The sequence below is a fragment of the Meriones unguiculatus genome, chromosome 1 (genome assembly GCF_030254825.1).
Source record: "Meriones unguiculatus strain TT.TT164.6M chromosome 1, Bangor_MerUng_6.1, whole genome shotgun sequence".
Taxonomy (NCBI): domain Eukaryota; kingdom Metazoa; phylum Chordata; class Mammalia; order Rodentia; family Muridae; genus Meriones; species Meriones unguiculatus.
Genome location: NC_083349.1, coordinates 175,907,106 through 175,932,061, shown reverse-complemented (window position 1 = coordinate 175,932,061; position 24,956 = coordinate 175,907,106). Strand labels below are relative to the sequence as shown.

The 24,956-nt window shown below is 38.3% G+C and overlaps 1 protein-coding gene across 1 annotated transcript; it reads right to left on the bottom strand.

Moving 5' to 3' along the window:
• Window positions 1-1,469: 1,469 nt before the first annotated feature.
• On the bottom strand, window positions 1,470-2,473 carry LOC110558074 (olfactory receptor 6X1). Its single transcript, XM_021652809.2, has one exon. The coding sequence runs from the start codon at window positions 2,433-2,435 to the stop codon at window positions 1,497-1,499; it is 939 nt and encodes a 312-aa protein (XP_021508484.1). The 5' UTR covers window positions 2,436-2,473; the 3' UTR covers window positions 1,470-1,496.
• Window positions 2,474-24,956: the final 22,483 nt, after the last annotated feature.

The following is a 24,956-nucleotide window of genomic DNA, read 5'->3' as shown; positions in this document are numbered from 1 at the left end:
CTCTCCCTTGCCCTTTTCTTCTCTTTGGCCCTCAGTGGATTGCCTGGGACCCACAGATTCAAGTGCTAAGAACTTTCACACTCACACACATGGCAAGTGGGTGAAAGGGCACACAGATTTTGTCCAGTTTTTTGAGCATCCCCTGGCCTGGTGACATAGACATAGATTTTTCCTCTATCATGTTTGCTTCTTTCTTCTCTTCCTTTCTTCACTGTTCCTTTATTCTTTGGAGACTGTTTGATATGACTCAACTTTCTTATTCCAGGCAATTTCAACTCTTTTCTAGATGGCATGAGATTAAGCTCTCACTTTACCTTCAGATGACCATTTGCCCTGGTCAATTCCACTGTGGCTGGTTTTGTTGGAGAAAATAAGGTGTAGCGATTGAGATAATACCTTAATCTCATCACACCTTGTTTTGGGTGTTCAATTTATACCAGAAGGGATGTACAAATATAAGTTTTAATGGGTTTTAAATGATAGTCTTCATTGTTAGGAAAAGGGCATATGTAGTACTCATTACCACAAACTGACTCTCTGTATCATTATTAGAATATTGACAGATATCTTGCCCAAGTGTGTGCTTGCTTCTAGGGACTCTGAATGCTAAATCTGCAAATGAGCCTTCAAAGTCATGAACTTCACAAAGCCCTTGGTGATGGTAGCTCTGAGACATCTCTTGTTTGTGTCTGTTTTTACTGAGACTAAATCCTACAAACTGAAATAATCCACAAGATAAAAGTTGGAACTTTTCACAAGATTTCCTCAAAGATTTTGTGCTCCTTCGGAATGAATCTTTTTAGGGCTCAGTACAGAAAGGAATGTCTGTAGAGACAGTCTCCCAATGTAGTTTATCTCCCTTGAACTCCTTGAAGGAGAAGCATGTAGCCCCCTATGGCTACAACAATTTCTTCATTCCTAAGCTCTTTACCCTGCCTGTATAAAGGGTCAAAGCCAGCTTTTTTTTCCTTCACAGACTCCTCAGTTTCCCTGGGGAGAGAGGCTGCCCCTCACTGTGTGTGTTAATAAACACAGCCTTGTCTACTGAGGGTCAGACTTCCTGTCTCTTTTCTGCCTTCTGTCTCTTTCTGCTCCCTCAGAAATCTAACAGTTATCAGTAAGAGAGGGAAACAGGATTCTTCACACACTTTTAAACTCATTGACATTTGTGTCTGACTTTGCTTTTTTCGCTTGTAATTAAGAAACTCCTGAGTTCTGCCTCATGCGTCTTAGGGAATCCTAAGACGTTTGGGGTGAAAATTTAGAAGACTTTACTCCTTTAAGGAGAAATGCCAGTTTATTTATGTATAACAAACGTAAGTTCATTTTATATAATTTAATGGAGACCCTAGTCACCATAGGTTGGTTTTTTTTTTTTTTTGTATCTCTGTCTAGAATTTCTGATATTTAGGGGGATAGTTTTGTCAAACTTTTCTTCAAGTTTGTTTACTATCAGTTCTTATATTAATATCTGCATTAGGCTCATTTTGAAGGCTTTACTTTACATGACGACTGCTTGCACAAGCAATGGCCTTTTTAAGGGCCCCCTTCACCTCCTTGTTTCTAATGGTATAAATAAAGGGATTAAGAAGGGGTGTAAGGATAGTGTTTAGCATGGACACCACCTTATTCAGCTTAAAGGAGGCGTGTGCTGTGGGTCTCAGATACATGAATAAGACAGCTCCATAGAGCAGAGAGACTACTGTCAGGTGAGAGGCACAAGTAGAAAAAGCCTTTTGGCGGCCAGTGGCTGAAGGAATCCGTAAGATGGTGGATAAGATGTAGATGTAAGAAATGACGGTAAAGAGAAGTGATCCTGGGATCACAAGGATGGTTGCCAGGAGACCGAGCAGTTCCAAAATGCTGGTGTCTGCACAGGCGGCTTTCAAGATGGGACCCACATCACAATAGAAATGGTTTATAACATTGTTGCCACAGAAGGGCAACTGGACAAGCAACATTGTTTGACAGAAGACAATGGTGAAGCCTGCTAGCCAGGAGCTGAGGGCCAGCTGTAGACAGAGACTGCTGGTCATAATGGTGGGGTAACGGAGGGGCTTACAGATGGCCAGGTACCGGTCAAAAGACATGGTGCCCAAAATCAAGAACTCAGTGGTACCCAGGAAGAAGTGGAAGAAAGCCTGCAGCAGGCAGCAGGCAGTGCAGATGACTGTTTTTGATACCACAAAGGTTTCTAGCAATTTGGGGATAACGGTGGTGGTATACCAGATCTCCAGGAAGGCTAAATTGCAAAGAAAGAAGTACATTGGAGTTTGAAGCCTGGGCTCAACCCAGACAATGACAATAATGAGCCCATTGCCTGAAAGGGTTAATATGTAGATAAGAAAGATCACTGTGAAGAGAAGGGCTTGTAAGCCTTGGATGCCAGGGAAGCCTAGGAGGATGAACTCTGTGATTGCAGTGCCATTTCTCATGTCCTTCGATCTCCTAGGAAGACAGTAAGGATGGAGTTCTTAGAATTATGTAACAACAACAACAGTAATAAATTTTAGTAAAGAGATTGGTTGTTTACTGTTTACCTTTCTACCTTATATTTCAGATGCCTCTCTTATGAAAACAAAAAAATGGGTTGTAAAAATAGTTTGCTATTTACTGCTATTTTTTTTCATTTGTTTCTTCATTCAGAAGTGCTGGTAATATAATCCAGGGCTTTATGGATGCTAGACAAACCATGGAGCCATGGTTCCAGCCTGCTCCCTAGAATTTGAGAGTGCAGTAGAGGAGGGTTAGACTAACAATGGCAAGAGATTGTATCTATGATCCTTCGGGACATGGCTGTGTTCCATGTCCCTCCTCCTCCTCCACATATACATGTCAGTAGGCACGACTTCCTTACTGCTTGATGATTTGGCCAGCACTTTGGGCACCTAAACCAACTTTAAATTCTTAAAATTCCATTTATTTATGTATGAGCACATGCACACGTGTGTCATGGCACACATGCAAAAGTTAGAGGACAGCTTGTGGAATTGGTTTTCTCCTTTCGTGTGGATTCTGCAGCTTGAACTCAGGCTGTCAGGTTTGGCAGAGCACCTCTACTTGCTAAACCACCTTGCTGGCCTTAAACCAACTCTTAATAGAATTTGAAAGTATTATGTAAACTTGAAAGTGGTACTTTTTTTTTGCCTTTATATACTTACGAAATAATAATTTAAAATGTAATAGCTTGTCTGTCAACAAGCCATATAATAACTTAAAGTGAATTGTGCATAATGCATATGATAAAGCACATAACATAACTGTGAGTTAAAATTAATTCTTATACCCATATTATATTCTGAAAAAAAAAAAAAAGTCTTTTTCTGTGCTGAGGTTTGAACCTAGGGCCTGGTATATTTTTAGACAGGTGCTCTACCGCTGTGCTATGTACCCAGACCCTACATACTAGTACAGACACAGTGAAGGAAGCCCATGTTACATGTGTTTATAAGAGTAACTAAAAATTACTGCTGTTAGACAGGTGGGTGGGATACAAATTAGAAGAGATGCCTTATGCTTTAATTTTTTTTTCTACTTTTCTTATTCTTTCTTCTTCTTTTGTTGTTGGGGGGAAAGTGATTGAAAAACAAATTTCTTAGCCTTGGCTAGCTTGGATGTCACTATTTTTCCCAGGCTGGCCCCAAACCAGCTCTTAATACAGTTTGAAAGTATTATGTTAACTTGAAAATGGTACTTTTCACATCCTCTTGCCTCTGTCTCCTGAATGTTTATAATTATGTACTATATGCTTAGTTTTAGAACACATGTTTATTAATGAGTCCACATTCTAAGTAAGGTCCTTTCTTTTTAAGGGGACTAAATAAAATGATATAAATTGAATAAACAAGACTCTTGAGGAAGTAGAAAAATGTCCTTAAAATATCTAGGTTGCTTGGTATGTGGAAACATAGTGCATGCATATTGGATAAAGAACTGTAAACATTAAACCAAAAAATAAAGTGATAAAAAAGATAAGCAATTGCTGATACCAAACTGAAACTCCTGGAAAAGCTCATTTCTATAAAAACTTTCTATTGTGACTAATTAATTACTTTTCATTGGTAAATAAAGCATGCCCATTTGCATGTGCAAATTCAAAGACAGAATTTTTCCTTTGGTTCTACTAAAGTTCACTAGGAAACAGTAAAATGGCACTGTGTTAATGAGAATATCGTTCATAATTTTCCTTTGAACTGTGTAAGAGATAAATTCCTGTGAGATGAACTGGACAGTTTTCAAGTACACCAAAAACTGAGTGAAGAGGAAGATTTTACCTTATTGTTAGGTTGCTTAATTTCTTCCTAAAGTGAACGAACACTGAGTGGTTAAGGGAGAAAAATTCCTCTTTCCTATCATCTATTTTCTAGACCAAGACAAAGTTATTTTCTGTAATATCCTAAGCTTTAGTACTTTTCATGAAATGGTAAGGAGAAAGGGAGGAACTTTTGACTTTGCATTAATGGCCTATGTAACTGTCTTTTTTTTTTTTTTCTGCTTCGGCTCTTTTTTTTTTTTTCTTTTGTTTCGAGGTTCTGCCTTTTTTAAAGTTTTTATTTTTTTATGTTAATTACAAGTTATTTACTTTTTATCCTCCTGTAGCCCCCTCCTTCACTCCCTCCCAATCCTACCCTTCCTCCCTCATCTCCTCCCTGCCCTTCTCTAAGTCCACTGATAGGGGAGGCCCTCCTCCCCTTCCATCTGACCCTAGTTTATCAGGTTTCATCAGGTCTGGGAGGAGCAGACTTGCTAGGCCACAAAGGAGGACACTGCCTGGGCTTTTTATCTAGGGTGGACATGGAATCAACTTTATCCCCTATGTAGAGGGGAGTGGCAGCCCCTCCAGCTTAATATAAAATCTCTTAGAGCTAAATACTCCAGCATTTGGAGAATTAGATGAATTCCACAAGCACTTGTCAAAAGCTTATTATGTTTTAAGTTCTGTAGGTTACTGAGGAGCTTGTCGCGTAACCGGGATACATACATTCCCTGAATGATAACTACAACATGATCCAGTGGGTGAAAAATCACGTAGTAGAGTCACACACAGTTTTCTTTGGGGATACTTTGTCCAAAGCCTCATGGGCGAAGAATAAAGGTTGCTCAGAGAAAATGAAGCCTAAACTGTCTTAGGGTTGAGAAGATGAGTACAGGAAGGGGGCAAAGATCCAATGCTTGTGAACCGCAGCCAGAACATTGAATTCCATCTGAGTTGGAGCTGGGAGTCAGGCTTTTCCCGAAGATAGAGTCATAAGGCTTTTGTAGGGGAGGGTATTAAGCCTTCCTCATATGGAGAGATGTACAGGTAGGCAGTGTGCGCCAGCCTTCAACCCTAACACGTGCGCAAGCGGGGTTGAGTTGTATGGAGTAGTCTATAGGGGGTACCTGCATGAGTTCTTTTGAGAGCCTGTTCCTTAGCAGCACCATGGTATCCGGGTAACAACACAGGGTGCAGACAAGAGAGAGTCATTTCATCCCTCCTCCTGTGAAGGCTCTGGCTTGGCACAGGCGTAATGAGGATCTTGGAGAGGCAGTAGAAAAGATGCTAATGGAGGAACGGAACCTGCTGAGAGGAGTAGCCTTAACAGGAATTGCAGGTGCAGCTGTGCCCAACAGAAAGACTGTGGAGCTGATAGAAGCATCAGGAAATAAGTGGCAGCTCCCCAGACAGCTGTACCGAAAAGATTTAGAGCACCCTGTGAATGTCTGCGATATTTCCTTCCTTCCTTTTTTCTTTCTTTCTCTTTTCTTTCTTTCTTTCTTTCTTTCTTTCTTTCTTTCTTTCTTTCTTTCTTTCTTTCTTTTCTCTCTCTCTCTCTCTTTTTCTTTATTTTTCTTTTCATTTTTCAAGACAGGTTTTTTTTTTTTTTTTCTGTGTAGCCTTGGCTGTTCTAGACTCACTTTGTAGACCAGGCTGGCCTCCAGCTCACAGAAATCTGCTTGCCTCTGCCTACCTGAGTGCTGGGATCACAGGCGTGTGCCACTGCGCCCAGCTCTTCAGTGATATTTCTGAAGGAAGCTGGCTATCTCATACACACAAGTGACAACAACACTCAAACAAAATCAGTCAATCAATCAAACAAACAACAAAAAATAACTTTAGGAAGCTAAGGCTTCAGAGTTAAAAGACTGGATTAAAAACTTGGATCTATATGCTTATCAAAATTTGGTGTAATATTCTATAGACGTTTTAATTCTGCGTTAGAAGTGCTGTGAAGTGTAGAGACAGTCCTCTGCTTTTCCAGAGATCAATTAGTTAGCTCCCTATTCTCCACTGTGTCCCCTTTGTTGTATCACATATTGGCGTTTTGAGTCCATGTTTTTAAACTCTCATGAGTGTGCAAGTCTGGCAAATCACTGCCCTGTTTTGGTAAATAAAGTTTACCAAAACTTTTTTGCTCAATTTTGTTAGCAAAAATTTTTGTTAGGATTTTGTTACCAAAATTGGGTGTAGCACGGCTATACCCAATTGCTTTGGTATTGCCTGCCTGCTTTTGTGCTAAATGGTAGACGTGAGCAGTTGCAACAGAGACCAGTGTGCCTAAAACATTCCTTATCTGGCCCTTTGCAGACACAATTTGCTCACCCTGTTCTAGTTCCCCAAGAGAGCCATTCTTCCCTTAGCTTTTCAATTATTGCACGACGGGCTTGCCTCAGTTCAATGCCCTTCCCCGCTGTCTTCCCTTTAGACTTAAGTACTCCTAGACTTCTAGATCTCAGCTTAGGAGTTCTTCCCCAACTTTCTGCATTCAGGCCAGCTAAGGAGCTGTATCTGCATCTTTCCAACAAGCCCTGGGCATTTCTATATCTGAACACTTAAAGACTGAATTATCTTTTTTGGCTTTATCCATAGATGCTAAGCTCTTGGGAGAGTTCGTTAGTGTCCGCAGTACCTGTGCATAGAACGGAGTGAAGCAAACCCTCGAACGGCCGTTCCTAGATGATTAGCTAAATGCACAGCTTGTTGGCAGTATGCCCCCAGTCATACGGATGTTGATGTAGACTGATCGATGCACGCGTTTATATGCGGTGTGCACTTGTATTTTAGACACCTGGGTTACATCGTAACGGGGACACTGTTCTACATAATCTGTCTTCCAAGTCTGCTGTTGCTCCTGGATTCTCCTTATTCAGGTTTCGCGGCTCGTGAATCTCCCTGCTCTACCGTCCCCTAAACAGGAGATGCTGGTTTTGTGTTCTGTTTTTCTTCCAGCATTTCCAGATTGCCTGAGTACACATTTCTTTCTTACCTCACTTAATGATAGTCACTTAATGCTATCTTTAGATTGTGTTATTTTGTTTTTTTAGGCTCTTTTGTTACAATAAAGGACTTTGCCCTTTTAATATTCTTCATAATCAGAGAAGAAGAAGAAGAAAAAGAAGAAGAAGAAGAAGAAGAAGAAGAAGAAGAAGAAGAAGAGGAGGAGAATTGATGTATTTTTAATTTTTTTTTTATTTTTGGATTTGAGCTGAATTTAAAAGTGTCCTAAGTGTGTTTATTTTAATTATTTAATCGTTGACACAAATTCAAGTTTTGCAGATTTTGGTCATGGAGTCAGTTTGAAAATTCTCAACATGATAGAGTGTTAAAGCACAGACACTATGTAGCATACATTCCCTAAGGGGAAACTGACAAGAATCACTACTTGAGGGTGTTACTACAGTAGAATTTGAATAAACAGCCAGTTTGAAAATACATTCAAAGACTAAGCATTCTGGTAAGGTGCCTGAGATAAATGTCATTTACCCTGAAGGAAGTTGAGGGCATTGTTGAGATTTTTCTGTGTGAGATTAAAATTCATTTGTTAGAATCTGCTTAAAGATATCTATGCATCGAAACTATCTTATTTATTCATTCTAGAGAAAAACAAAACCTTATCTTAAGCAATAATCTTTTCCTCTCTGAAGCCAAGAGATACTCACAGCACAGAGGATGCCCAGGAAAGCAGTTCTGGTTCAGAAGTGTGCCTCTGCTCACGGTTCTACTAGGAGAAAAGGGGTCTTGTTAGACAGACAGTATCATCCAAACAAAATGCTTCTTCTACCTCCTGAAAAGGAAAATGAACCCTTTCTTAGAACTGAAGGTTCTAAGATGCCTTTCTGCATCATTGAATTCTCTTCATAAATATTAAGAAACCAGAAAATTCCTCAGTGTTTAGAAGAATTGCATTGCCTGTGATTAGTGGACAAGTTCATGCCAGTCCGCGTTTTCTTCTCTGACAATAATGATTTGTCAGTGGGACACTTTCCTAGTTTCCTCTGAGACACCAGTCCCCATGGATGAGCTTCAGCTAGTCCTGGGAGAAAAGGAAGTTCTCACTAAAAGTTTATTCATAAGTCAAAGCTTCAGAACTCAGTTTCTGAGTCCTAATTGGTATCTCTCATCCTGGTATTCTTAAGGTAATTAATTAATCTACATCTGAGAACTCACACTTTAACTTACTGAATGTTCAATTTCTCAGTTTCACTAAGAGTGGAAGTTAATGGCATCTGAGTGGTTAAGTAAGGAACTCCATATGAATCATGGGTAGGAAACTATTAATGATAGAACAACTAGTCAAGTACATGGGAATTTGAGAGCGAATGGAACAGAGTTGTATTTGGGTTTTGTATGAACTGTCTCAAAGTAACTAATGAAAAAATCAAAGACTGACATCTTTAAGGCTATTTAGAGAGCTAATAGAGGGAACATAAATAACTCATCTTGGAGAAGGCTTTCTGTGAAATAGGAAGATTGGTTTGGAATTGTAAGTTGCTGCTAGCCCTAGCCAAGAAACTATCTCCGGTTGACACCTGCTTGCAAAGGAACAATTAGTTTTCTCCAATGGAGCCTCATTGGGTATATTAAGCATACTTTAGGACTTCATCCCCAGGAGTAGATAGCCAACGCAAGATGAACGCAATGAAACTTTTTATAGACTTTTTGTCTCATATTGCTTTGCTTAGGCAAAAAATTTTTGTCTTACTGGTCTTTCGCTTGTATTGGTTTCCAATTTTGTGTTTTATGGATTTTGTTTTTATGTGACTGTGTCTCTCTGTATGTTTTTTGTGTTTTCTTCTTTCCTTCCTTCCTTTCTTGCTTTCTTTTTGGTTTGTTTTGTTTGTTTGCTTATTTCTAAAGAGAGGGAAAGAAGGTATAGAATTGTACATAGGGTGGTGGGTAGGATCTTGGAGGAACCGGGGAAGGGGAACCATAATCAGAATATATTATGTGAAAAATTATTGTCAACAAAATATATAAAAATAACTATTAAATCCAATTTGCATAAAGTAAAATACACCTTTTAAAATATAAGATTTGTTCCTTTCATATTAGCTGAATATCTCATATGCATTCAATTTTTAGTATTTCTTTCTTTTGTAACTAGTTAGTATAATGTTTATTTTACATAGGATATGTCATAATATCATATTTCATCATAACAGATCTAAATTCTTGATATCTTACAAAACTCTTGGATTTCTCCTTTATCATGTACATTACAATTTTCTTTCTTTTTACTACTATATTTTTAATATATTTTTTGGTTTGTTTGTTTTTTTGTGAGACAGGATTTCTCAGTGTAACCGTGGCTGTCCTGGACTCACTTTGTAAACCAGGTTGGCCTCAAACTCACAGAGATGTGCCTGTCTCTGCCTCCCAGATCCCCAATCTGCTGGGATTGAAGGCATGAGCCATCGCACCCAACTTAATATACATTTTATACCAAACTTTTATTATTTTTTATCCCAAATGATAGTCATATTTTTAAGAAAAATCAAAGTGAGAAAAATTTTTAAAACCATTACATTTTTAGAGGAAAATTTCTTCATCTCCTTTCCATAGCCATACCTGACTTGCAGCAAAAAAATATTCAACTTCCTAAATAATGTAGTTCAGGCAAGAGCTGTAACACATGGGCTTCTCCAATATTCTCTCTTAGGGATCCATCTTCTATTCTACAGGGTGGGCAGGGTCTTCCCTGTTGGTTGGTTTCCTTCCTAGATGCCTATTGCCCATCTGTCCTGGCTCCTGATTATCATGTGGCTCCAATTCTCTGTCATGCCTGTTGGGCTCCATTGCAGTTTCATTTTGTTCCATCAACATCAGAGGATATTATTTTCATCTGTTTGGCGTACTCTAACAAACTATTATAAGTAGGCTAGCTTGTAAAAAACACAAATACATTTTTTTTTTCAGTTCTAGTGGCTGGACAGTCCAAGAGAAGGTGATTGTAGATGCTAAGTTAGTGAGAACCCACTTCTCAGTTTATTGATGACTGCTATTTTTTTTTTTTTAATCTTCACATGGGAAGAGAGAAGCTAGCTGCCTGGGGCTTCTGTAATCCCAGTGAAGGTAGAGCCTTGAGGGCCCAATAATCTCACCAAGTTCCTAGCTTTTGCTACCACCACCTTCAAGGTTAGGATGCCAACATATGAATTTGGGGGAGAATGTAAGTATTTAGTCCATTGCAGTTATGTTTACTGACAACTTCATGTTCCTCCTAGTCTGTCTTTCTCCAGTAAATAGCCACCAACTGTATCTGCTATTTGCAGTTTGGCAGAGGCGTATGAAGAACACGCTCTAGTAAAATAGCCTAGTGTTACCACATGCATACAAACTCCAGAGTGTTCTTGCTTGTATACTGATTTTCATTTTTTTGCTTTCTGAATTACATAACCCTGGTTCATTTTGTGATGACATCAGATACACATGGTCCAAGTGAGTATGTCCAAAAGTAATTGTAATGCTATGATATATAAGTGTGACACACAGGGGACCTTTGTACTGAGTCATCAGTTCTCATTGTTTAACTGCTTTGGGCATGGGTGCAGTGATCATTGTCAACTGTAAGGTAAATGGAAAGTGTCCAGATCTATAATCCTACAAATGATGAAAATGTAGCAACAGAGGAGTGGATTTTAGATTTTGCTTCAGAGTTGGGGGTATTCATACACACACACACACACACACACACACACACATATATATATATATAATGATATTATATATATTGAGATATCCTGGGGATGAGAGCCCACACAACGGTTCACTTATGTTTCAGTTATACTTTATATGGATAGGCTGAAAGTAATTTTGAGTAACATTTTCAGTGTATCTGCATTTTGACATGAGTCAGGCATGGAAATTTCTACCCATGATATGTGGATACTCAAAAATTTTTGGATTCTACGAAAATTTGTATTTAAGAAGCTTAATGGCCAAAGCTTAGGATCATCACTAGTCTTTGCTGGGTAGCAAAACCGAGGGAATCTATCATGTAAATGCAGACCAGAGACCGTCACCAGGGTAACAAGATGGCCACATGTCCCAACTCATCTCGTTTCTACCAGGATTATGTACCTTAAAGACCATCATTGGAGAATACATTCTTTTGGTCTTGAATTCTTCTGAGTCTTCAATAGTTCTTTGAAATACAAACATGTAAATGCTAGGGTGACACTAAGCATCATTCTTAGCAACCATATTAATGTGGATATTAACAATTTGCTAATAAATATAGGTAAGTGGAATTGGTAAAGAATGAACCAGGAGAATGAAGTGGGTGCTGAAAATGAAAGGAAATAGGTAGTTCTTAAAAATAATTTGAAGCAAAAAATTTGGCAACAATTACTGGTTACTCTGTTTTGGGTACTGCATGTCTACTAGAGAGTCAAGACCCAAGCAGGTAAATATCTTTTCTCTTTCCAGACTCAAGATTGAAATATTATTACTATCAATCTCACTACATATGTAAGGTTTATTTTTGCACTTTCCCTTCCTCTGGTACTTGATAAGCATATCCTACTGGAGATATCTGTTTTATCATGACGTATGTGGTTCTAGTTTGCTGTGTTTTCTAACTTGAAGATTCAATGATCATTTTCTTCACAAACATTTCCAGGCTGAAGCCTCTGTACATTATCCTTCATGACTGAATAAACAGGCATTTTAAGTCAAGCACTCTAACTGATTGCAGTCCTTAAAAAACAAGAGTTACAGTAATGGTTTTAAGAAGAAAGCACTGTTTGTTTCGGGGAACATCTGCTCCACAGGCACTTGAGCATTCCTCCAAATCCTTTGAAGCAGTTTTTAGAACAACAAATGTGTTGTACCACCATTCTTGGCTTCAAGGTATGAAAGAAAAACTTCATTTTTATAGAGTGGCCAAAATGAGTTCAGCCTGAGTACTCAGAGTTGTTTCAACAATATAAAATAATAAAATAAAGATGAAGTCTGCCAGAACAGCCTAGAAGTATGAAGATGTGCATGCTTGAAAGCACAAGGAACAGCGTTTCCCTTGGCAGGAGTATTCTGTAGCTTCCACATGCATGACTAGCTCTCCTCATGCTCTTCCCATTGGGACAGAATTTTATATCATTCCATAGAATAACCATCTCTTGTAGTGCTTGATTGAAGCTTTGACATTGCATATAATAGGCAAGTAGACAATTGAGTGACCTGTCTATTTCCTATGCCTAAAATAAGTGAAATTTAGAGCAATTTTAAAATAAATTCCTAAGTCTGAAAAACAAAACCACTTTGCCCCTGTGTTAAGATATGTGACCACTTCGATAGACATAACAATTCATTAAGAAAGTTGCTCATTTACTACTATGAAGAGATTAACTGTTAAAATCGTAATATTGGCCACTTTTTCCTTGAAATGCCTATTGTGTTTTCAAGTGTATCCATTTTATGTCCCAAACCCTGTAGGACCTTTCTTCAACAAAATAAAAATCATCCCAAATAATCATAAATGTCTTTTTTTCATCTCTTCTTTTTTTGATGCTCATAGTAATTGCTGTGTAATGCAGTTGGGCACACGCAAAATGTAAGATTAATGTACTACAATAATAGTGCGTTGCAAATTCAAACAAATGATCGCAATAAAACACAAGCGGAATAAATTCAAGTGCATATGGAGATTTAGCAAAAATAGAATAAATAAAAATGCAGGGTAGTCATAAATCTAAAGTTGACCAGTTCCAAACCTCTGTTATGTAGATAAGGAAAGTGGTTTCTGGAAGAGAGGGTGGTTTAGTCAATGTCAAGCAATGAGGTAGTGGTACATATAGACAAAACCTGGTTTCTTAGAGCCTTCCAGAGTTTTTTTCTAAAAGCAGTATCTCCTCTTCACATGGATTGTGTGTGTGTTCATGTTTGCATGCATCTAGCTATATGTGCGTATAGATATGTATGCATGTGTGTGCCTGTATACAAGGCTTAAAGTTAAGTGTGGGTGTTTTCCCAATTGCTCTCTATTTTATCTATTGATTTGGGGGTCTTCTGAACATGGAGATCAATGATTCTTGTAGTCTATCTAGCCAGCCTGCCATGGGTATCCCCTGTCTCCCAAATGCTGGATTACAGGAAGGCCAACATGCCTTTCCAACTTAAACAAAAATATTAAGTCTCCTTGAGGTCTCCCCAGCGCTTTATCTCCAGTTTTGACTTCAGTGGTTTAGTTACCCATGGCCAACAGTGATCTGAGTGTATTGAATGGAAAATTACAACAATAAATAGTTGAACAACTTGAAATTGTACATTATTCTGATTGTCATGATGAAGTATTATGTCACTAAGCTTAGTGTTCTTGGGTTAGGAGTATCCTTGATGTATCTTATCCAAATTGTGTATGGTACCTGTTTGCATCTTGTTTATCAAATCCACAGTTGTGGTATCTCAGTGATTATGTTCAAGTAATCCTATTTTTATTAATAATAGCTCCATGGTAAAAGAGCCACGGTGCTGAAATTCAAAGATACCAAAGAGAGTCTGAACAGCATTTCCTCCAAATAAAACATGAAATAAATAAAACATGAAAATAAATAAAAACATGAAAATTCTTGACTTAGGAAGAAAAGTGGAAAGCAATTATATGTAAAGGTTGCTAGCGTCTATGGTGAGCTATTGTTAACCTCTTACTATGCCTAATTTATAATTCAACATTGTCCATTGTACATGCCTGGGGACACCATATGCTTTGGTCCTCACCACAGCTTCAGGAATGCACTGGTGGTTTTCAGGCATAGACGTGAGGGCAAGCATTATCATCCCCTATTCCTTTCATTAATATTTAGCACAGGTCTTTGCACACAGGGTACAAAGTCTTTGTTGTTGGTTGTGCTGGCCACCTTTTGTGGACTTGACAAAAATTAGCAACATCTTGGAAGAATAAAACAGGGACTATGCGACTCAGGAAGTTGGCCTGGAGCTAGAGTGAGCTTGAGATGTGTCCAAACCCTGAAAACCTTAGTCGTGAGACCATCAGGAGTAAGGGTCACCCCCTCCCTGTTCTGTGCCAGCATGCCCCAGTGCACGCACACATGCATGCACACACGCACGCACGCACGCAGGTAGACTTGGGAGGCCCATCTTCGCAATTCTTGAGGTAATGATGTAGCCTAGTACCTGGAATTCCTCCCCACGGAAAGGAAGCATTCCCAGCACCTCAGCCCGGGCCAGTGATGTTCGCTCACCAGAAAAACCGTACCCATTTTCCCAAGGTTTATATAGCCTTTACTTCTCCCCTCCTCCCGCCCCCATAAAGAGAGCTGTATCATTGGAAGAGCAGTGCCACTAAAAGGGCTTTATCACCGAAAGAGCTCTGAAAGAGCGGCCGCAGTGATGGTAACTCCTCCTCCAAGTGAACTGGGATCCTGCAAACACAAGCTAAGCTTCATTCCTTTGAGCCCAGAGCTTGTATGCATCAATGTCTGGACGCCCCAAGGGAAGAAGCAGACTCAGCTCCGGAACAACAGAAAACTAAGGTGGGAAATTCCCCGTTTCTGAATGGCCTGTCGGCCAAGTCTCTGATACATTTTCTTGATTGATGTGAAAAGGCCCAGTCCTTGTGGATATTGTTACCCTGGACAGGTGGTCCTGGGGTGTATAAAAAAGCAGGCTGAGCAAGCAATGGCAAGCAAGCCAATAAGCAGCATTCCTCCATGGCTTCTCTTTATGTTTCTGCTGGGGTTCTTGTCCCGACTTCCCTCAAAGATGGACTGTAATTCAGAAGTGTAAGCCAGACAAACCCTTTCCTCCCTCAAGTTGCTTTTGGTTTGTGTTGTATCAAAGCAAGAGGAAAGCAAACTAGGACACTGACCTATTAAATATATTTATGTAATTATGAATACTATGTTTTCTAGTAGATATGAAACCAAAATGAATCATTTAGCAAAATATTAAAATCGTGTATTTTGGCAAAAGGGGATAAGTGTTTATAAATACATATTTTTTATTTTGCAGTTACTTTATAAAAACTTTACATTAGTTTTTCACTTAGAAAAAAAGCTGGTAGCAGAAGAAGAAACAAATTAAAAAGAAAAGAAACTTGGTTAACCATTAAAAGAGAGGAATTTAGAAAATTCAAAAAGGGTAGGTCATGGGTGAAATTTCAGGAAAGTGGTCATGAGTGAAATCAGTGAGAGAGGGTGTTTTGAGAATATTTCTGTTTTGGCAGGAATCACATCCTAAAAACTTGGCAGGACAATGCTCCAATGCTAGAAACTACTGGAAATGGCCATCCTACAGCTGCAGGCAGACATGCCTTACTTAGCCAACTGGCTTCTCTTCCTGCACATTGTGTGTAATGATGTTCCTGGAGCTGTTTTGTGTCCATTTTTTTTTTCAAATCTAAATCTTAGAGTAGCTTCAGATTTTGCCTTGAGAAACAAAATGTTCTTGATTAGCATTCCCTAGGAAGTAAGAGTAAATAATTACATTCCTCAGAAGAGCCTGTTAAGATATAGAATGTAAATATTGTATCCAAAGAACAGCATAGACAACTCAGTAAAGGTGGAAGAAGGTTCTTCAGGGGCTGGGAGAAAGGGAATTCCACAACATTTGCTGGAGAAGCATGAGACACCAGAGGACATAACGTATTATGACTAATTACATGCTTTTACCGAGGATCTCTTCTATTTGCTTTTGATTCTTTCTCTATCTCTTCCTCTCCCTTTTCCTCCCTCCCTCCCTCTCTGTCTCCCCCATCTCCCATGTATGTGTGTGTTGTGTTTACAGAGAGAGCTCTAGGACATTCCAGAGGAAAGGTATTAAAGGGGAGAAAAAAAAGTAGAGTGGGATGGAAGAAAGGACTTTTTTGGTGGGTTGTCAATGAGGGCATTGGTTAGCTCTTAGGTAGGCGTTAGCTTCAACTCCTCCATGGCTCCCTTGGCCCACTGTAAACACTTCCTCATTTTGAACCAAACTGATTTACTGAATTTATATTCATTTATGTGAACCATAAAAATCAGTCAGGCATTTGTTTAACAGCCCAAAAGAAGGAACAAATGAAAGGGGAGCTAAGCTTGTAGGCAGTTTTCTTATTACTGTAGGAAAAATATACATACACTCATGTATACATGCATATTTACATAAACTTATTTGTGGTAACAATGTGACATTCTCTTTGGAAATATATTTCTTAGTTCTTATAACAAAAGACATAATTAGTAGTGTAATTGTCTAAACAACATCTCATGACTAAAAATAGTTTGACCTTTTGTAATTAGTGTTCATTTATACTGGTGTTCAAATAAAATTAGGAATGTTTTTACATGATTGTCTCTGTAGGGTTTTTTTTTTTAATCCCTGTCATAAAACATGAGTGTCATTAAGCATGATTACAGTACTGGCTAGGGTTCCAGGCTCATTCAAGACATTTTTGTATTTCTTAATATTTGTTTTCATAAGCAATTGCCTCATCCTTTCATTCACCAAGACCATATGCACTTTTTATTGTGTTAAAGTTGCATGTTTGCTATGTACATAATGTCTATTTTAAAGTTGTTGCTAATATCATCTTCCTGAGTTAATTTTCATCACTAGTGTTCCTGTTACTGCCATATTATGCATGTACTTGGTGAGTTCTGCATGTGCTGTCATGCATATTGTATATTGGAGGAAATGTGTCACTATGGGGGTGGGCTTTGGGGACTCATATGCTCAAGCTATGCCCAGTGTGGCACACAGTCTTCTGCTGCTGCCAGTGGATCAAGATGTAAAACTGTCAGCTCCTTCTTCAGCACCAGTCTGCCTGCAAACTGCCATATCCTGCCATGATGATAATGGATTAAACCTCTAAAAATGTAAGCCAGCCCCAGTTAAATGAGTTGCCACGGTTATGGCATCTCTTCCCAGCAGTAGAACCCTAATTAAGACACTCCCCTTTTAGGTATTCCTTCTGCTGGGCTCCTTGCCTTGCACCTGCACGCACAGATCAGAAGTCAGATGCCAACTTTGGGCAACTCACATAAAGATTTGGGGATGGTGCCAGGTGTTACTGCTAGATTTTTTTGTGAGTGGTGTGTAATTTTCCCACATCAATTTTAGTCCTGAGTGTTCATCTATCTTTTGAAATGTTGTCAATTAGATGTGCAAAGACATTGCTCAAGTTGATCTTTCTCTGATTAATAATAGATATGTTTATCTTTGCATATCTCTGTTGGTTGTTTCCAGATTCTCTTCTGAAACTTGCAGGTTTATACACCTGCTGTATTTTCTACTAAATTATCTTTATCTTTGAGTTGATATGTAAATGCTTTAAAACTTTTAAAGGAATGCTGGAAATACTTTCCTTTCTTTTTAGCTTGTATTTTGACTTTGATTCTCATTGTTATAAAACATAGCTTCCACTTTAAAGGAAACAAGACACAGTTTATTCTTGAATCAAATATTAGTGACCATGATTTGGGAACACATATGGATCACCCAAATACCACATTCTAGTGTGTAAATGGCTTCATGAAGTCTTTATATTTGCCAAATAAATGAAAGCCATAAATCAGAACATTTTTCAAATACATTGGTGGAATATCAGGAAGGGTGGTTATATTCTATGTGAACTGTCTAACTACATTTTTATGGATTGTATTAGTGGAAGTTAATGGGCACAGAATAAAAAAAAATTGCCAGTAGTTGCAGAGATGTTAGGTCAGACACCATATAAGGATATGTGTATGTGTGTGTGTGTGTGTGTGTGTGTGTGTGTGTGTATATGGAGCTAATGTCAACCTGTGATAACTTGTCTTTTGATTTGTAACATTTCAGCTCTGGATCCCCCTGTGGGAACTAGTTCATATTTTTATGTCTTTTACTATATGGAACTTTTGTATTTTTATGATGATAAGAAGTTTTATATTGTTATGATACTAAGAATACCAAAACACCTGATCCAAACCAAACAACAACCCTCCCCACCCCCACCTCCTCCCCAACAAAAACCTTAAGGAAGGAAAGGTTTATTTTGGGTCAGGGTGGGAAGCCATGATGTCGGGGGCTTGAGGATACTGGTCGCACTGTGTCTGCAATGAAGAAACAGAGAGAGGGACAGAAACCCACAATCCATCAAAATGCAGAGTTGTGGGAACCAGTTTCAATGGATACACCTATTAACCACTTCTGTGCTGAAAGCTTAGGAAATTTGTCTGAAGATGGGACAGAAAGATTGTAAGAGCCAAAGGATCAAGGCGTTTGCTGTGAGGTTTTGTTTTTTAGTTGTATCAGAAGCTACACCATAAAGTCGCAGCAACATGGCTGCCTAAATGTGAGGTGAATAAGGATGACACCAATGGCCATGCCAAACTGGGTAGGGAAAGCCTAAGAGGCCTCAGCCTATGCAAGGAACTATAGTCAACTGAGGAAAACTGAGAGCAGGAGAAGTTGTATTCCCAGGGAAGAGCATACCGGATGACTGTCTAGTGTCCATTGGTCAGCCCAGAAAACATACATACAGGTAACATTATACAGATTGAACAGGTTCTATGCATCTATGCGTGCAATAACAATTTGTGAAAAAAAGGTCACAAATTTGAAGGAGAGAGGGAAGGGGTATATGGGAGCATTTGGAGGGAGGAAAGGCAACAGAGAAATGTAATTATATTTTAATCACAAAAATGAAAAAAACAAAAGAAAGGAAAATGAAGCAGGTAGTGGAGCTGAAGCAAAGGGGTAGAGAATTTGTTTAGTATGTGACTTCAGTTCAGTTCCCCAAAACACACACACACACACACACACACACACACACACACACATGCCCACACACACAAGCACACACACGCAGAGAAAGAGAAAGAGAAAGAGAAAGAGAAAGAGAAAGAGAAAGAGAAAGAGAAAGAGAAAGAGAAAGAGAAAGAGAAGGGGTGAATGCTATTCTTATCTTTTTGTTTACTCTAACATACTGGGTCTTCTTAGTTCAGTTAATATAACCTAGGAAAACCTCTCACTATTGTTCCTAGAAGTTTCTTTCTAAGGTAATTTTAGATCCTTTCCAATCAACAACCATTAGTATAAGCATGTCAAGTTTATCAAACATTTTCTGTAAATCTCTGAGATTCCTCAAACTGATTAGAAATACATCCTTTTATCTAAAACTCATATAATTTCTCTTTTCAGCAATTGATTTCTATTGCTATTCAAATAGTCATATAAACGTATAGAAAAGTTGTCTGTTTTATTTTCTTATCCAGTTTTTCTCTGGTCCAAAGTAAGTTCTAAGATTTGGTTATACATAATTCACTTACAAAATTTGGAAGAAAATATCACTGATATTTTTATACTTTACACTTTTACATTGTATTATATTATACAACAAAAGAAAACAAACACTGAAACACAGTAACACCACCAACTCCACAATAAAAGGAATTAACATTCATTGGTCACTCTTATTTATCAACATCAATGGACTCAACTCTCCAATAAAAACCACTAACAGAGTGGTTGCAGAAATAGGATCCAACATTCTGCTGCATCCAAGAAACACAACTCTGCAACAAAGATAAACACTAACTCAGAGTAAGGGACTGGAAAAATGTTTTTCAAGCAAATAGACCCAGAAAACAAGCTGGGGCAGCTATCCTAATATCTAATAAAATAGACTTTCAACCAAAATTAATTAAAACAGATGAAGAGGAGCACTACATTCTCATTAAAAGAAAAATCCACCAGGAGGACATCACAATTTTGAACATCTATGCCCCAAATACAAGAGCACCTACATTTGTAAATGAAACATTATTAAAGCTTAAATTACACATCAATCCCAACACCTTAATAGTGGGAGACTTCAACACTCCACTCTCACTAAGGGACAGATCATCCAGACAGAAGGTAAATAGGGAAATAATGGCACTTACAGAGGTCTTAAATCAAATGAACCTAATAGATATCTATAGAACTTTTCATCCAAACCCAAAAGAGCATACCTTCTTTTCAGCACCTCATGGAACCTTCTCCAAAATAGATCATATATTTGGCCACAAAGCAAACCTCAACAGATACAAGAAGAATGAAATAATCTCTTGTATCCTATCTGACCACAATAGATTATAGCTGGACCTTAACAACAACAGAAATAGCAAAAAGCTTACACACACATGGAAACTGAACAACCCACTACTCAATGACAGCTGGGTCAGGGAAGAAATAAAGAAAGAAATTAAAGATTTCCTAGAATTCAATGAAAATGAAGGTACAACTTACCCAAACTTATGGGACACAGTAAAAGCAGTACTAAGAGGAAAGTTCATAGCACTAAGTGCCTTCAAGAAGAAATTGAAACATCTCATTCAAGCAATTTAATGGCTCACCTAAAAACCCAAGAAAAAAAAGAAGCAGACACACCCAAGAGGAGCAGATGGCTGGAAATAATCAAACTCAGGGCTGTAATAAAAAAAAATTAGAAACAAATAAAACAATTCAAAGAATCAGTGAAACCAAGAGCTGGTTCTTTGAGAAAATCAACAAGATAGACAAACTCTTAGCCAAATTAACTAAAAGGCAGAGAAAAACTACTCAAACCAGCAAAATCAGAAACAAAAAGAGGGACATAATAACAGATACTGAGGAAATGCAAACAATCATTAGGTTTTACTACAAAAGCCTATACGCCGCAAAATTTGAAAATCTAAATGAAGTGGACAATTTTCTTGATAGATTCCATCTACCAAAGATAAATCAAGATCAGGTAAATAGATTGAATAGTCCTGTATCCCTCAAAGAAATAGAAGCAGTCATCAAAAGTTTCCCTTCCAAAAAAAGCCCAGCGCCAGATGGTTTCAGCACAGAATTCTACCAGACCTTCAAGGAAGAGCTAACTCCAATTCTCTTCAAACTATTCAGCAAAATAGAAACAGAAGGAACATTACCAAACTCATTCTATAAAGCTACAGTCACCTTGATACCTAAACCACACAAAAACCCAACCAGAAAAAGAGAACTTTAGATCTATCTCTCTTATGAACATTGATGCAAAAATACTCAATAAAATACTCGCAAACTGAATCCAAGAACATATAAAAGATATCATCCACCATGACCAAATAGGCTTCATCCCAGGTATGCAGGGGTGGTTCAATATATGGAAATCCATCAATATAATCTACCACATAAACAAACTGAAGGAGAAAAAACACACAATTATCTCCTTAGATGCCAAAAAAGCATTTGACAAAATTCAACACCCATTCATGTTTAAAGTCTTGGAGATATCAGGGATACAAGGCACATACCTAAACATAGTAAAGAAAATATACAGTAAGCCTATAGCCAACATCAAACTAAATGGAGAGAAACTTAAATCAATCCCACTGAAATCAGGGACAAGGCAAGGCTACCTACTCTCTCCATATCTCTTTAACATAGTACTTGAAGTCCTTTCTAGAGCAATAAGACAACTAAAGGAGATCAAGAGGATACAAATCAGAAAGGAAGAAGTCAAAGTATCACTATTTGCAGATGATATGATAGTATACATGAGTGATCCAAAAATTCAACCAGAGAACTCCTTCAGCTGATAAACACCTTCAGAAAAGTGGCTGAATACAAAATTAACTCAAAAAAAAAAAATCAATATCCCTCTTATATACAAAAGATAAAAGGACTGAGGAAGAAATTAGTGAAACCACAGCCTTCAAAATAGCCACTAATAACAAAGTACCTTGGTGAGACTCTAACCAAGCAAGTGAAAGACCTGTTTGAAAAAAAACTTCAAGTCTCTGAAGAACGAAATTGAAGAAGATATCAGAAGATGGAAAGATCTCCTGTGCTCATGGACCGGTATGATTAACATAATGAAAATGGCCATCCTGCCAAAAACAATCTACAGTTTCAATGCAATTCCTATCAAAATACCAACACAAATCTTTACAGACCTTGAAAGAACAATTCTCAACTTCATATGGAAAAACAAAAAACCCACAATTGCTAAAATTATCCTGTATAACAACAGATCATCTGAAAGTATCTCCATCCCTGATTTCAAGCTGTAGTACAGAGCAATAGTAATAAAAACTGCATGGTACTGGCATAGAAAAAAATGGTGGATCAATGGAATCGAATAGAAGACCCAGAAATAAAACCACACACCCATGCATACTTGATTTTTGACAAAGAAGCCAAAACCACACAATGGAAAAAAGATAGCATCTTCAACAAATGGTGCTGTTTTAACTGGATGTCTACATGCAGAAAAATGCGAATAGATCCATATTTATCACCCTGCACAAAATGGAGTCCAAGTGGACCAAAGTCCTCAACATAAAATCAGACACACTAAATCTGTTAGAAGAAAAAGTGGGGAAGAGCCTTGATCTCCTTGGCACAGAAGATAACTTCATGAACAGAACACCAACAGCACAGGCTCAAAGATTAACAATCAATAAATGGGACCTCATGAAACTGAAAAGCTTCTGTAAAGCAAAGGACACTGTCATCAGAGCAAAACGATAGCCTACAGATTGGGAAAGGATCTTCACCAACTCTATATCTGACAGAGGGCTAATATCCAGAATAAATAAAGAACTAAAGAAATTAAAAAGCAACAAAACAAATAATCCAATTAAATAATGGGGTAAAGAGCTAAATAGAGAATTCTCTGTAGAGGAATATCGAATGGCAGAGAAACACTTAAAGAAATGCTCAACATCCTTAGTCATCAGGAAATGCAAATCAAAACAACTCTGAGATTTCACCTTACACCCATGAGAATGGCCAAGATAAAAAACTCAAGTGACAATACATGCTGGAGAGGATGTGGAGATGCTGATATTCCATTGCTGATGGTAATGTAAAATTGTACAACCACTTTGGAAATCAATCTGGAGCTTTCTCAGGCAATTAGGAATAGTGCTACCTCAAGATCCAGCTATACCCTCCTAGGCACATATCCAAAATACACTCAAGTACACAACAAGGACATTTGTTCAACCATGTTTGTAGCAGCTTTATTCGTAATAGCCAGAACTTGGAAACAACCCAGATGTCCCTCAACTGAGGAATGGATACTGAAATTGTGGTACATTTACACAATGTAATACTACTCAGCAATTAAAAACAAGGAAATCATGAAATTTGCAGGCAAATGGTGGGGACTTGAAAAGATCATCCTGAGTGAGGTATCCCAGAAACAGACAGACACACATGGTATACACTCACTTATAAGTGGATACTAGACATACAATATAGGATAAACACACCAAAATATGTACCCCTAAGGAAGCTAATCAAGAAGGAGGACCCTGGGTAAGATGATCAATCCTCATTCAGAAAGACAAGCAGGTCAGACATTGGAAGAGGGAGAAACCCAGGAACAGGACAGGAGCCTAACACAGAGGGCCTCTGAAAGACTTTGATACCCAGCAGTGTATCAAAGCAGATACTGAAACTCATAGCTAAACTTTGGGCAGAATGCAGAGAATCTTATGAAATTAGGTGGGAGATAGAAAGACCTGGAGGGGACAGTAGCTCCACAAGGAGAGTGACAGAATCAAGAAATCTGGGCCCAGGGATCTTTCCTGAGACTGATACTCCAACCAAGGAGCATGCATGCAGAAAACCTAGAACCCACGCACAGATATAGCGCATGGCAGCTCAGTCTCCAAGTGGGTTCTTTAGTAAGAAGAACAAGGACTGTCTCTGACATGAACTCAGTGGCTGGCTCTTTGATCACCTCCCCCTCAGAGGGGAACAGCCTTAACAGGCTACAGAGGAGGACAATGCAGCCAGTCCTGATGAGACCTGATAAGCTAGGGTCAGAAGGAGGGGGAGGAGGACCTCCCCTATCAGTGGACTGCAGGAGGGGCATGGGAGGAGATGAGAGAGCAAAGGTGGGATTGGGAGGGAATGAGGGAGGGGGCTACAGCTGGGATACGAAATGAATAAACTTTAATTAATATAAAAGATACAAAGTGAATAAGCTGTAATTAATAAGAAATAATATATTTGACTTTACCAAATCTCTCTGCCCTTTTGAAACCCATTCACAGTGTAGCCCATTCACAGTGCAGCTTGTTATTCTAAAATCTCCCTGGCTTTACATTCCAATATGTGGGATGGAGCAGTGTGTATTTACCCGATATTTGCTTAGTGCTATTTTTTCTATGGTTATTAAATTATTGCTATATTTATTATCTTAATTATCTTTGGTTTTTAACGATCAGATTTAAAAGCTTGTTGTGCCTTAATGGGTGTTTTTAGTAGATAATCTCAGAATATTTTACACGAATGATTCTACTACTAACTGGTCTTCCTTCCAACAATTTTAACTTGTGTTCTTTCCACTGTTATGATGGCTGACATTTTTCTTATCAACATTTAGAAGTATTTTTCTAGTTTTACTTTATCTCTGTATCTTGAATGTCGTCTTTAGTGTGTACATTGGGCAGAGTGTGCAGCCGTTCCAGGCTTGTTTATTAAAGTATCCACTTAGCTTGTAGAGTTGAAACACCATATTTATTAGAGTCACACGGTTAAAATGTTCAGTTATTCTGTAAAGATTACTTCATACCTGTGTGACGGGCTTTGTTCACATAAATGGGCAATTTGGAGTGAAGAAAATAGAAATCAGTTTTAAAACTATAGTTCTTATGGAATTTGCAATCTGGTCAACCCTTGAATCCATTTTTATGGTAATCTGTGACAAGTTATACCGGGCTCTGTCTGCAACCCTGTGCTCATTAGTCCTTAACCCCTCTAT